General features: G+C 39.0%; 1 protein-coding gene across 5 annotated transcripts in view; it reads right to left on the reverse strand.

Moving 5' to 3' along the window:
• Phkb (phosphorylase kinase regulatory subunit beta) overlaps positions 1-15,090 on the reverse strand; it is a 216,134-nt gene that overhangs the window by 200,464 nt on the left and 580 nt on the right. For 2 of the 5 annotated variants that reach the window (XM_060392295.1, XM_060392296.1), the window contains exon 2: positions 13,539-13,647. The exons of the other annotated variants lie outside the window; for them this stretch is intronic. In XM_060392295.1, coding sequence (XP_060248278.1) covers positions 13,539-13,590 — 52 coding nt within the window. In that variant the 5' untranslated portion in view covers positions 13,591-13,647. The remainder of the gene's footprint in view (positions 1-13,538; positions 13,648-15,090) is intronic. 5 annotated transcript variants of the gene reach the window in all.

Raw genomic sequence — 15,090 nt, forward strand, 5'->3', positions numbered from 1 at the left:
ACTAATTGAGCTATGGCAGCATTTTTATCCTTAAAATAGATCAATAAACATATCAAAACATTTGCAATGAACCACTGTATTAAATTAGAGATGCAATCTCTTGTCCTTAACTTAAACAGTATTATTATTGTGCATGACATGTGTGTAGACATAAGTGCCACAGCAAGTGTGTGAAGTTCGGGAAAAACTCTGTGGGGTTGGTTTTCCCCTTCCACTTTTACATGGTTGTAAGGATGGAGTTCAGGTCTCTCGCAATCTGCCTTACACGGTGAGTTATTTTGGAGACTTGTTAACTGTTGAAGTGTCAAATCTGCCATTTAGGTATTCAAATGAAAATTTATGAACAGTCACACAGCACAGAAAAAAACAAAACACTAGACTAAAATCACACTAAATCAGAGGCTATTAAAACTTGATATGTGAATTATACAAAATAACAAATTGGCCTAAAATCTGAAACCCTAATTTTAAAATACTCAGTAGAAAGAAATTAAAAACAAGCTAGGTTCATGCTTTTTGATGGGCTTATGAGCTACAACAACCATCAGTGTTCTCTGCCTACTAAGACATCTACATTTTCAGTTCTGAATGACTGAGTTTAAATGTACAGTAAGGAGGAGTAAAAGAGCAAACAGCATGAAGCAGGTAGAAAGAAACAGTAAAGAGCAGAACACCCTCAAATTAGGAGTTTACAATATTCAGGCATGACAAGGGTAACCCAATGGCTGGCTTAGTCACTGTTCCACTGTTACAAAGACCAGGACCAAGCCAACTTTTATAAAAAGAAAACACTTAATTAGGCCTGGCTTACTGTGTCAGAGTTTTATTTCATTATGATCACAGCAGGGAGCTTGGTGGCACACAGGCAGACATGGTGCTACAGACATGTGTCTGGATGGGAACAGGGACTACAACATGAACCACCAGCTGCTTCAGAACAAGTCTGCCGTAGTATGCTGGAACCATTTGTCTGTGAATTTGATCCCAAATTCTACTTAGAATCCTACTCCTCCACAAGTCTCTCCCTCTTGGCCTGGCCACATGACCACTTGCACCTCCCCCGACCCCAGAGTCCAGCATGCACATTCCCTCTTCCTCTCCCCCTTCAATGGAATCTCTATCACAAAAACCTGGCTACATTCAAAGCCCAAAAAACTGGCATACCAAATTTCCAAATTCTTACAAGTGATTCCCAGATATCTACACTCCGCTCTACACTCCCAAAGCCTCTCATCTCTGAAGCTCTCATCTCTTAAAAATCTTATTTCTTTACGCTCTGCTCTCAAAAAATATCTTAAGATTATGCTGTAAACTCTTATCTAAAGATTCATATAATTTTCTCATTGGATATGATGTTTAAAATTTAAGTTCAAACTCTTGTTTGGAACATATGTGTGTGTGTGTGTGTGTGTGTGTGTGTGTGTATGCATTTATAACAGCTAGAGAAACACAAAACTTTTTAAATAACAACCATGGCAACCACATGGTTTGCAACCTGCAATATAACTCCACCATCTTAAGTTGACCATGTGATGTAAGGCAACATTTAGAAAGCCTTTTAGTATTAAAGTACTCTTTATTTATGCTTTTATCTCCTTTTAGACTAAGGAAACAACAAATCTCATTTTAAATTGGTATGGGGTTTTATAGAAATTCAAAGTTATACTTTTACAACATATTATATATGTGATTCAACCCTGGTTCAAAATATTCTATGATGGTGAACTTTCAAGTTTATAAGGTCTATTCAGATTTAAAATGTTTGTCTAACTACTTATGCCTTTACTAGTTCTTGGATGCATGAATGAATGCTGTTTCTCCTGCTCTGGATTCACCTACAAATTTTCTGGCCAATGGATTTAGTATAATGAATTCAAATGTAATTTTAAAGTAGTCTTTTACTATTCTACTGCATTGCAGACTCTGGAAATGCCTTATTGCTCACCCTTTCTCAGACCCAGTCATGTTTTTAAAGTCCGGGGTCAACAGTTAAAAGTCTGTGTTTAGATTTTTATAAAAACCACTGCCTCAAAAACACGTTTTTGCTAATGTAGTAGCTATAATATGTAGTAATCTATAATATGGCTTTAGATTTTTATACGCTATAGACCTTTTATAAACTAAATCATACAGGAAGCTGTTTTGCTCTTTCTTTGTGGACTATGTTTATAATTTTTAAGGCTCCAACATAACAGAAATGAAACCTAAAGACCTAGTCTTTAATGATTAAGAAATGTTAATAGTCAGTCATCTTAAAATAATCAAAGCCTTTAGCATGTCCAGAAATATATCTGTAGTCATGCTGAGAACCAAGGTGGTTGACTGCAGGATTAAGCTTTATTTAGCATCCTGTACATGTTTTCAAAGCTAAGTAGAAGGTACATTTACTTGAGATAGACATGGTCCTCAAACACTTATCTCCAAAATATGATACAATTACATGTTATAACATTGTTTTATGTTTGCAAGGTGTGGTTTAGAGTAGATAACTAAATGCAGACAAAGACTGCTTAACTCAAATATGCTACACTCAAATCTGTCAGCCCTCCAACCTGTCAGAGACCTACTCATTGTGGCATTTTAATATGTTTAAGCTTATTACAACAGACAGAGACTCCCAAAACTAAACAGTAACTTCCAAGGTCTTAAAGAAGATTTGAGCACAATGACAGATAACGTGAACCCTGGATTGTAGTATGCTAACCACTGGAAAGACTGCCCCAATTCCTTGCCAGCTGCTAGGGCCTGGCCTTAACTGTGGACAAACTGGACATCTGGAGAGTTATTATCTCACATTTCTGAAAACGAGGTGAGATCATTCTCTCCCATGTTCTCCTTCCACAGAAAAAGCCTCTCATCTTTTGTGCCTGATGGCCAGACTGCCTCTGCCCATATTGGCATGGAGACCTTAGGAACCTGTCTAGGTAGTAGAATAGGGATCGACAAGTCATCTCTGCCATTTTGATTGAAACACAGATTAATTTAGATTACAATTTATCCTCCTCAGGTCTCTGATTACATTGACAGCTAAGCTAATGGGAGGCTGACAGCTAGAAAACAGGCAATTAACTCCTTATCCTAAGGTAATCCACTATGTTCATTAGTCGACTTGTTAGTTAGCTAAAACTACTAACTACTAGTTCTATTGCTATGCCACTGTGGTATAAAGACTGTTCAGAGCTTTGGCATCAATCACTGGAGCTCTGAATTATTAATCTAACTCTGGTAAAAAAAAATAAAATAAAATAACAACAACAAACAAACATTCCACTACACAATCTACTATCATAGTTCCAAGCTCAGGATTTTAGTTTCTTTGGTTTATCTTTAAGTATAGATTTAAAAATGTTTTTCACTGTGCTAGATTTATATATATTCAGGCTTCTGGATAGAGGGGGAAAAGTCCCCACTGCATGATGTGTAATCATACTAAAATTCAAGATCAAGTGAGCTTTTGCCCCTTCTCCTTCGTGGAAGGCTTCTATCTTCCCTGAGCTAACCTTAGAGTGTTTACACTGTTACCCAAAATCATTTCCCAAGCCTCTACTATGCTATGACACAAAGAAAGATATGTGTCTACTGCCTTTTATTACAATGTGTATTTCACTGCACATTACAAACAATGGTGATGCTAACATGTTTAAAACTTACCTTCTTTAAACTTAAAATAGGATTCTTTTTTTTCTGCTTTTTGAATTTATATATTTTTTGGAAATTATTTTTTTATTTTATTAATTACACTTTATTCACTTTGTATCCCCCCATGAACTCCTCCCTCTTCCCCTCCCAATTCCACCCTCCCACCCTCTTCTTCACGAATGCCCCTCCCCAAGTCCACTGATAAGGGAGGTCCTCCTCTCCTTCCTTCTGATCTTAGTCTATCAGATCTCATCAGGAGTGGCTGCCTTGTCATCTTCTGTGGCCTGGTAAGGCTGCTCCCCCCTCAGGGGGAGGTGATCAAAGAGCAGGCCAATCAGATTATGTCAGAAGCAGTCCCTCTTCCCATTACTATGTAACCCAATTGGACACTAAACTGCCATGGGCAACATTTGTGCAGGGGTTCTAGGTTATCTCCATGTATGGTACTTGGCTGGAGCATGAGTCTCTGGGAAGACCCCTGTGTTCAAATTTCTGGTTCTGTTGCTCTCCTTGTAGAGTTCCTGTCCACTCCAGATCTTACTATTTCCCACTTCTTACATAAGATTCCATGCACACTGCCCAGCAGTTGGCCGTAAGTCTCAGCATCTGCTTTGATAGTCTGCATGGCAGAGCCTTTCAGAGGCCCTCCGTGGCAGGTTTCTAGCTTGTTTCCTGTTTATTCCTTCATTTGCTCAACCATGTTTGTAGCAGCTTTATTTGTAATAGCCAGAAGCTGGAAACAGCCCAGATGCCCCTCAACTGAAGAATGGATGCAGAAATTGTGGTACATCTACACAATGGAAAATAAGGAAATCATGAAATTTGCAGGTAAATGGTGCGACCTGGAAAGGATCAACCTGAGTGAGCTATGCCAGAAGCAGAAAGACACACACGGTATATACTCACTCATATAGACATGTAATATAGGATAAACCTACTAAAACCTGTGCATCTAAAGAAACTAATCTAGAGAGAGGACCCTGACTAAAATGCTCAATCCCCATCCCGAAAGGCAAAAAGGAAGGACATCAGAAGAAGAAGGAAAATAGGATTCTTATAAGCTACAGGAAATCCACAAGAATCCACTTCTCAAGTCAGAGGGACTCCAGATAAGTACTGCCAGTCAACACCCTAAGTTTCCCACCTGTTCCCTATTTCACAGGGTGGGGTTCCTCCCCGTTTCCCTAGTTTTGAGACTTCCTTCCTCTAACTACCAAAACCATGGGTCAAAAATTTCAAATGTACATCTAAAAAGGAATCTTCTCCCCAACCTATGTAACTTTGTATTCCGCCCATATATGTGTTCCAGTCTCCTGTCAGATCCAGGTGTTTCCTACATCCACGACAGCGCCAACGGAACTGTCCACAGGTGTTCCAGTCTGACTTCACAGATTGCGTCAGCTGGACCTGCATTTTTTCCCTTCTAGCCCAAGATGTTCTCAGATCCTGGACAGCAAGTAGGACAGCCTGCTGTTCCCAGACATAGCCCAAATTCCAGCTTTTGGCCCCCAATCCCCCAATACTGACCCCCCCCAAAGCCAGCAAGAAGTAGTCATAGATGAATCCACTGCCCCAATTCATCTATTATCGACAGAAGGCTGGGGTGGTGTTCTTCATACCTGGGACAAGCTGCTTCAGGTCCCTATCTGCTGCAGGGCATGGCCGGCATACCCCACCCTCTACCCTGAACTTTCCCCTTCACCATATAATCCAGACATTTTCGTGCTCTTGGATTTTTGTTTTGTTTTGTTTCTCTCCTCATTCCCACCTCACCACCCCTTCCTAGCTCCTCGTTTTTAAATTAAACAAAAAGGGAAGGACTGTTATCCCAACAGCCTTCTTCTAAGTTGTCTAACAACCTGATGCCTCCAGGTGGTCCCCAGGTGTATGCCTGATAAAAAGGACCCACTTTTTCTCTCTCTCATTTACTGCTCTTACTCTTACTCTCTGTCTTGTTCTGTCTCTCTCTGATGCTTCCCCTTCTTTCTACCCCCTTCGCTCCCTCCCCTCCCACTTTCCACAATAAATCTCTTTTATACCAGATCTGTTGCATGGCCTTGTTAATCAATATTATAAAACTTCCTCTCTGCAGCACTCCCTTGAGGAGTCTACATCTACAACTGAGTTGTGAATCTTTTGATTCTCCCTTAAAGAGCTCACCCCTACATTTGGATATGTCTTACTTTCTGCCTCTGCACCAGGCCCTACCCTTACCACCCTCAAACCCATGTGTTCTTGCTTTCCTCAAACCCCTCCTTTTCTCCTTAACTTTGTGCTTGAAGTCTATATTAAGTTGCCTTTCATAGAATCTTCAACTATTACTTTACACTACCAAGGCCTGGAAGTCTTTATCACTGCCATAAATTTTAGTTTAGACTGACTTGCTCAAAGTCCCTAAAAGATTAGGGAACCACGTAAGTTTCTTAGGGTGACAGCTGGAATTATATTTCTATCACCAAGCCAGGACCATGGAACATCCCCTGAGAAAAGGAGCCAGGATGAAAAGGAACCAGCCCAGGAGAGGGTTATTTGTGTTAGACACAACAGAACATAAAGAGTTCTACCAAAATCCCTCGGAGTCCAGATGTTTCCAACACAAACAGTAGGTGCTAGACATAAAAACTGCAGAATTTGGTGTTTTCCTCTTCGGGCATGCTTCAAACAGGTTATTAATATAAACAGGCAATAAAGAATTCTCTTGCAAAGACAATGTTCATGGAAGTATAATAATATAAACCCTACAATTTCCAACACCAATGCAAGTTCTAAGTGAGTAAATTATAGATGCTAATAAACACTTATTATTTTAACAAATAAAATGTCTTTTTATAGCTTTGTAAATTTCAGTGAAACGAATCTCATCAAAATGCAAATATTCAAAGTAATACGAAATTAGTCTATGAAATGGATAATACTGAAGCTTGATATTTTTCTTCTTTGTTTCCCAATGAATTTGATTTAATAAAAGTCTACGGTCTGCTACCTTCAAATACTTTGTCTAATGTTAAAGTATAATTTCTACTTTCTTTAGCATTCCATTTCCCCTGAAGTAATAATGTTAAAGTATAATTTCTACTTTCTTTAGCATTCCATTTCCCCTGAAGTAATAAGTATAGTCATTAAAAAATGTTACTCTTTAGTAAGAAAGCCAAGATAAACAACAGAACCTATTGCTTAAAAATTAAGACCATCAAAAAAACCTCAACCAACCAATGAACAAAAGACCAGGGGTCAGTGAGATGGTTCAGGGAACAAGGGCTCTCCCCGTGCATGCTTGTCAGTCTGTGCTCAGTCCCAGAAACCCACATAAATGTAAAACTGCACACTCTTGTCGGACCTCCACAGGAACAGTGAAGCAAGCACAACTCCACCTACAACACTTCACACACACACACACACACACACAGACACACACACACACATGTACATGCACGTACACATATGTGCACACACACAGGAAACATACACAGTTAAAAATAATAAAAATAAATCCATAAAAACTGGAAAAAACTGCATGCAGATAGACAGTCCTTCCATTTCTACCAAATGCCATCCCTCTCTGAGATGAGAGCCTGTTCCAGCTAAACAACCACACATGCTCCAGGCCGCGGGAGTACCTAGACAGGAAGGCCTACACCCTGACTGCCTATGACCTCTGCCATCCCCAGGGGCAGCACCACCACATGAGAGCTGGCTAAACAAACATCAGCAAAGGTAATCCCTATGCTTGTGACCCTCTTGCTACCCCAGGAGCCTGTTCCAGTTAAATGACCAAATGTAGCCAGTGAAGATCTAGGCAAGCAACCCTTTACCCTAACCTCTCATCTGCCACACAGTCCTCTCCTACCCAACACTACATAAGACATGGCCTTGGCATGGATGCTGTAAAGCATTCCTTCCATTCTAACTCCCTCTTCCACCTGTAGGGCCTCATGAGCTGATGCTGCACCAGAGGCAGGAACCAGTAAGGCAGCCCCTAACTCGGTCCCATCTCCCTGCCTTCCTCCAGCCTCCCATCTCTTAGCTCTCACTCAGTGGCCTAAATATAAACAGCAAAACACACAACCAACAATATTACTCCATGTGCATGTCTCCTCAAAAAAACAGAAGCAACACACACACAAACACACATATACACACACACACAAAAAAAAAAAAAACTAGACAGTATGCTCTGCACAAAAGTACAAATGTCATAGTAATGGTCTCCAAAGAAGACAAGGACAAGTAAGATGAAATCAGACACAGAACTTAAAAGAACAATTATAAAAGTTCAAAAAGTCTAAAGAGGACACTACCATCTGAGCAAATTAAGAGAGAAAAAGAGTTAACTGACTGAAGGCCAAGAAACACAAATAGGTGAACAATTAAGGATATGAAAACTGAATTCAAGAGTTAAATGAATTACTGAAGAAAACCCAAAGTAAAATTTCAATTAGTTAATAAGAAGTTCAGGGGAAAGCATTATTGACAGAATGAACCAAAACAGAACACAAGGAGCAGAAGATAAGGTAGAGAAACTCAATCACTCATAGAAAAGTTTTCAAATTTTTTAAATCCATGAATGGAACATGCTATGGGACACTGACACCATAAAAAAAAAATCTACAAATTTGGGCACAGAAGTAAAAAAGGTGGAAGGCAAAGTCATAGAAAATATTTTCAATGAAGTCATAAGTTTCCTACTTCTTGAAAAAGAGATGCCTTACAAACACAAAAAGCCCACTGAGCAATAATACATAGGAACAGAAAAGAAATATTGTATGACATATCATAGTTAAGGCACGAAAAACACAAAATGAAGAAAGGATCCTGAAAGCTGGTAGACACTAGGACCACATCCCATGAAAAGGCCCGTTAGAGGAACGGCTAACTACGTCTCAGAAAGTTTTAAAGCCACAGGGCTTGAAAAGTTATCTTCCAAGTTCCAAAGATCACAATGAGCAACCTAGAATATAATATTCAGCAAGGCTGTCTTTTGTAAGTGATGTAGCAATAAAAACTTCCTGTAATAAAAACAAATTATAAAGCATCTCTACAGAAGTAACTGGAAGGTGCATGTGAGTCAAAAAAAAAAAAGAAGAAACACATCCAGAAGGCCACAAAGACAAATAAACAATCTTAGGGCAGGGAATCAAAGGCAAGCTAGGAAAAAATAACAAAAATGTCAACAGGACAGAAAAACACATCTTTCAAAAACAACTGAATATTAATGGTCTCAATTCCTTCCTAAAAAGACACAGACTAACAGACTGATAAAAAACAAGATCCATCTTTTTATGGATCCAAGAAACACCTTTTACTTCCAATGATAGGGACTAACTTGGAATAAAATGACAGGAAAAAGGTATTCCAAGAAAATGGAATTCAGGATACAAAGTAAAGCCTTAACAAATACAGGAAAAGCTAAATAACCTCGTCATTCAATATGATCACAATGAATGAAGTCAATAATCAAAAGCTGTGGAAAATGCAAAGAATAGGCAACATAGAGGCATTAAATAGCACACTACTGAATGATAAATCAGTTACTGAAGAAATCAAGCAAGACATTAAATTTTTTTAATGAAATAAACTTGAAAAGAGAATATTCCAAAAACTATGCAATACATGAAGTATGGTTGTAAAACGGGAAGTGTATAGCCTGAAACAGCTACATCAAGATATGAGAGCTTTCAAATAAATAACTTAATGATGAACTCTAAGGCCTCTAGGATCAGCGAGGGAGTAAGAACAGGTCAAACTCTAAAGCAGTAGATAGGAAGACAATTAAGATCAGGGCAGAAATTAATAAAAGAATACACAGAAGCAGTAAAAGGAGCTGAGTGCGGCGGTGCCCGCCCTCCCAGCAGCTGAGGAGTAAAGGCAGGCAGGCAGATCACTGTAAATTCAAGGTCAGTGTGGCCTACATAGCAAGCTGCAGGCCAGCCAGGGCTACAGAGGGAGACACTGTCACGGGAAGAGGTGGGGGAATTCAATGAAAGGAAAAGCTGATTCTTTCAAAAAATAACAAGACTGACAAACCCCTTGTTTAACAGAAAAAGACAATCCAAATTTAGAAAAGTAGAGCTAAATACAGAGACATCATAAAAAATACCAAAAAATTTCAAAAAACCATACAGAAATACCTTAAACTTTTATACTCCTCCAAATCAAGAAATCTAAAATAAATGAATTTCTATACACATATGAATCACCAAAATTAAACCAAGATGAAATAAATAATTTAAACTGATCTATAACTAATGAGTTTGAAGTAATAAGACATCTCCTAAGAGGAACAGGGGGAAACAAAATAGAATCTGATTAATTCACTTCGGAATTCACTCAGACTTTCAAAGAACATTAATACTGCTCGAACTATTTCACACAAAAAAGTAAGAATGCCTCTAAATTCTCTTTATGAAGCCAGTATTATCCTTATATCAAAATAAAATATTACAAATCAATCTCCCAGATAAACATAGATGAAAAAATGTCTCAATAAAATACTTGTAAACAGGACTGGTGAGATGGTTCAGCAGCTAAGTACACTGGTTCTTCTTCCAGAGTACCTGGGTTCAATTCCTAGCATCCACATGATGGCTCATCATCATCTATAATTTTATTTCCAGGGAATCCAACACCCTCTCTGGCCACTGACTAGATAAGGCTTGTAGGGGAATCCAACGTCTTTTCATGATAATTTATGTGAAAAGGCTAGAGATGGAGAGAGCATATCCCAACCAAATAAAGGCTATACACACTACAAAATTCCAGCAAATATCGCAGTAAATAGAGAAATTCCCACTACAGTGAGAGCCAAGAAAAGCATGGCTATTATCTAAACTTAAATTCAATAAAGTGACTGATGTCTTAACAAGAATAAGACAAGAGAAAGAAGTAAAGAGGCAATCAAAGGCTTAGAATATTAAAGTATCACCCTATGCCAACGATACAATCTTATACATGGGACCCTAATTCCAACAAAATTCTTTTAGAGCTGATACCTTCAGCAAAGTGGCAGGTTACAAAATGAGCACACAAAAATCAACAGCCTTCCTATAAATCAATGACAAACATACTAAAAAGGAAATCAGTGACATAATCTCATTCACAGTAGCCATTAAAAAGTAAAATGCATGGGAATAAACCAAGGGTATAAATCAAGATAATGAAAAGACTTCTTTAAAGAAAACTTTATGACACAGAAAAAATAAATTGAGGAAGACACTAGAACATAGTAAGGTTTCCCATGCTCATGGCTTGGAAGAATCAATATTATAAAAATGGCTATCCTCCCAAAGGCAACCTGCAGATTCAATGCAAACCCAATCAGATTTCAACCACAGCCTTTACTGTTGGCTATTCACACTAACTCAAGCAAACAGGCCCTGCTGTGGACTCCCTTTGTAAACTTTGTATACTTTGTAAACTTTAAAAACCATCAAGGCAGAAAAGTGGTCAGGCCAGGCCTGAGGAGCTCCAGCAGCCAGGTTCTGGTCCCAAGACTTCCCTAACAGCCCTAACAGTCATTTTCTAAGGGCTATAGCTGTCATTCCCAACCTCAAGGTGGGGGGTGCTCAGACACCTCCCTATAAAAAAAACCCTACCATTCTGTAAACAGAAAAACCCACCAATCACTGAGCTCCCCAAGCTTAAGACTTACAGTCCCACCAATCCTCACCCTGGAAATCTCTACTTCCCCATCCCCCACCCCAAGAAATCCTACATAAGCCCTGCCTACTGTTCAGTTCCCTGCTGTCTTCTCCTGGAAGCAGACACACCCGATCCTGGAGTCGATCCTGGAGTCGTCCCTCCTTAGATTTATCGCTTCCAATAAATCTCTTTTATGAGATTTACTGCCTGGTGTGACTCTCTCATCAGAAGAAGCCAAGAAGCAAAGAAGGGAAGAAGAGAAGCGGAGCAGGGTTGAGGATCCTGAGCTCCTCAGCCAAGCTGGAATACCCTTCCCTGGGAGCTACAACAATGAGGAGTGGGAATGTGGAGCTACTACCCTGTAGCACTCTAGCTCAGCCAAGGATATCTTCCCTCAAGGCTGCAAAGGCTCTGCTGAGGAGGTTTCCTCTCAGAGCTGTGTGGTCGCTGGCCTCCAGAGTCCCAGGATACCTTTCCATCCCAACAGTGAAAATGCAATCTTAAAATCTATATGGAAGCACAAAAGACCAAGAAAAGCCAAAGCAATATTGACATAGGAGGTATCACCATTTCTGACTTCAAGTTATTCTACAGAGCCACAGTAATAAAAACACAATGGTATCAGCACAACTACAGATACATACATCAGTGGAATAAACAGAGGACTTAGATGGAAGTCCCCAAAACTAAAACTACCTAATTATTCACTAAGAGACAAAAACCTGTATTAGAGAAAAGACAGCATCTTCAGCAAATGATGGTTAGAAAACCTGGACATCACCAAGGAGAAGAACGAAACTAGATCCCTATATCCCCCCCTGTACAAAACTAAGTTCCAGATCCAGTAAAGACTTCAGTATAAGACCTGATGCCAAAACTGTTCGATGAAAAAGCAACAAGTCACTTTAACATATATAGAGGGTTTTAAGAATAAAATGGGAAATAAGACCAACAATGGTCAAATGAGCTCTCATAAAATTAAAAGGTTTTCTGTATAGCAAAAGAAACAGCTGAGTGGAGAGAATTACTAACTAGAATATACAAAGAATTTTTAAAACCTAAACTAAAAAAAAAAAAAAAAGGCTATGAGAGATACTGAGTCTCACAGCCAAACTTTGGGCAGAGTATAGGGAGTCTTATGGAAGAAGGAGGGAATAGGAGGACATGGAGGGGACTGGAGCCCCACAAGGAGAGTAACAAAGCAAAAAAATCTGAGTCCAGGCGGTCCTGCAGAGACTGATGCACCAACCAAGGACCATGCATAGAGAGAACCTAGGACCCCTGCTCAGATGTAGCCCATAGGCAGCTCAGTCTCTATGTGGGTTCCCAAATAAGGGGAGCAGGGGCTGCCTCTGTCATGAACTCCATTGCCTGTTCTTTGATCACGTGTCCCTGGCGATGCGGCCTTGCCAGGTGACAGAGGAAGAAGATGCAGGCAGTCCTGATGAGACTTGATAAGCTATGGGCAGATGGCAAAAGAGGAAAACTCCCCATTTCAGTGGACTAGGGGAATTGTAAAAAGTAAATAAGTAAATAAACAAATTACCACATAGGCTACGGAACCAAAACAAGAAGAGAGCTCTCAAAAGAAGAACTACAAACATCTAAGAAACCCTTTTAAAAGTCATAAACATCCTGGAGCATCAGGGAAATATGGATTAAAACTACTCTGAAAGTCCATTTCACCCCAGTCAGAATGGTCATCATCAAGATCACAAATGATAAAAAAAAAATGCTGCCATCAATGTTAATAAAGGGAACTGTTATAAATTGCTAGTGGGGTTGTAAACTAATGCAACTACTTTTCAAATAAAGGTGAAGGATTGGCAAGAACCTAAAAATAAACCTACCCATCTGGGCATGTACCCAGAGGAATTTATACCATACTACAGAGACACTTGCACATTTGTGGGCACTACAGTTCAATTTACAATACCTAGAAAATGAAAAAAATAATCATTTAAAAATCAATAGTACAAGTCCATTTGACAACTAAGGTTCCCAGGCACTAAGGAACGGCCTTTGGTCAAATAGCTTGGAATTGGCAGGACAGGCCTCCACCTTTTGCCTTCCTTGTGTACCACCAGACACATTCAAAATACAATGGAAACATAGGCCCAACACTAACTGAAATGGTGCTCAAAGTTGGATCCATCAAAGAGGAAATAAACCAAACCAAAATCAGCATATAGTGACATCAACCTTAGGAAACAACAGTATATAAAATTGTCAGTTGACCCTTTGGGGGTCTGTGCACTTACCAGACCTTAACAAAGCAGGTGACGAGAAGGCTGCATCGGGTGAGTTGGCCATTTCAAACTGCTGATTCTTATCATAAGTGTTGCAGTCTAAACTACACCGATTTTAAAACTGTTTAGTGAAGGTTAGAAGCAATCAGCATTAGATTAATTGAAAGCAGTATGAGCAGTTATTAGCATGATGCAGTGTGCAGAAACAACTGAAGATCATCATATAACTTTGGTTTGTCTTTTATGACTTAAAAATTTGATTTCCTTTATTTGGTAAATTAAGTTTGCTCACATGAATAGACAGAGACATAATATCCACTTATTAAGAAACATTTTATTAGCAGCACCCTTTTTGTATAGTAATGTTGCTGTGCTGCTATGTAACAATGCTCAGAACTCTAAAGAGGACTCTAGCCCAGAAACAAGCTAATTCATGTTTTCAAACGAGACTGTTTATATACCCTCCTGAAAGTTGTAAACAGAATCAAGTTAATTCTTTGTAGTAAGAAGGAAGTAAATAATATGGTTCAAGGTCTATTGTCTGTATTTCTCAGAGTCAGAAAATCAGAAACTGCAAACTTATCTACTAATTTTAAAGATCTGACCAACTGCTTTCTTTTTTTTTTTTTTAACTTCTATTTAAATTCTACTCTTATGAAGTAAACTTCCGGGAACATTTGACACTGATACTATTCAGGCAACCACTGTGCATGGGATTGGGTTTAAAAAACTGCACTCAACAACAGTAAAACAAAACAAAATTTACCCTGCTAAGAAAAGTAAGAGTTTCAACAGTTAACTGCTGTGATGTGTATTTGAGTAAAACAACGGCTTAAAGAGAAAACTCTGTATGCTTCTTGAAAGAAAAATAAATGTTGGGGACATTGGTCAAGTCCCTGGAACAAGACTAGTTATTCTCTTTGCCCAGATAGAAAAGCTTACTAACACTTTCTATACTCCCACAGCCACACTGATAGCAACCAAACAATATTTCTATGACAAAAACAAACAAAAAAACTAAGACAATGTAGAAAAAATATCCCCAAGACTGTTTCAAGTAATTGTACTGACTCAACTTAAGTCAACCACTTTTTGAAAAATTCTCTTACTTTTCATGTGGTTGTTACACTACAATCTTAAAAAAATACATTTTTAAACATTTAAAACAGAATGAAACTGGCAATACTTTAATGAATACGGTGTTTTCTACAATCTTTCCTCCATCTTCTACAAGGGAAAGGTTCTGGGTTGAAGGTTTGTCATTTTGTCACCTCACTTTTTGCTCAAGATTATATTCAGTTTCAATGGAGGCCGTTTCAATCCTGGCTGTCTGAGGAGTTATTAACCAGGAGTACTAACTTTTAAGTCGTCAGTGACTTTGCAATTTGAAGTCAGTTCAGGACACTTGGGACTGTTGGCTTCTTCTAACCTCCGTGGTTGGGAACCACAACTGGAAACTAGAGGTGCTGGGATCACTTGGCTAGGGAAGAGGCCAATTTCATTCTGAACCCAAACTGTACACTAACTTACTTTGTGGCCCAGACCCTGTCTTCCTCAATTTCTG

The sequence above is a fragment of the Meriones unguiculatus genome, chromosome 10, assembly GCF_030254825.1.
Source record: "Meriones unguiculatus strain TT.TT164.6M chromosome 10, Bangor_MerUng_6.1, whole genome shotgun sequence".
Lineage (NCBI taxonomy): Eukaryota > Metazoa > Chordata > Mammalia > Rodentia > Muridae > Meriones > Meriones unguiculatus.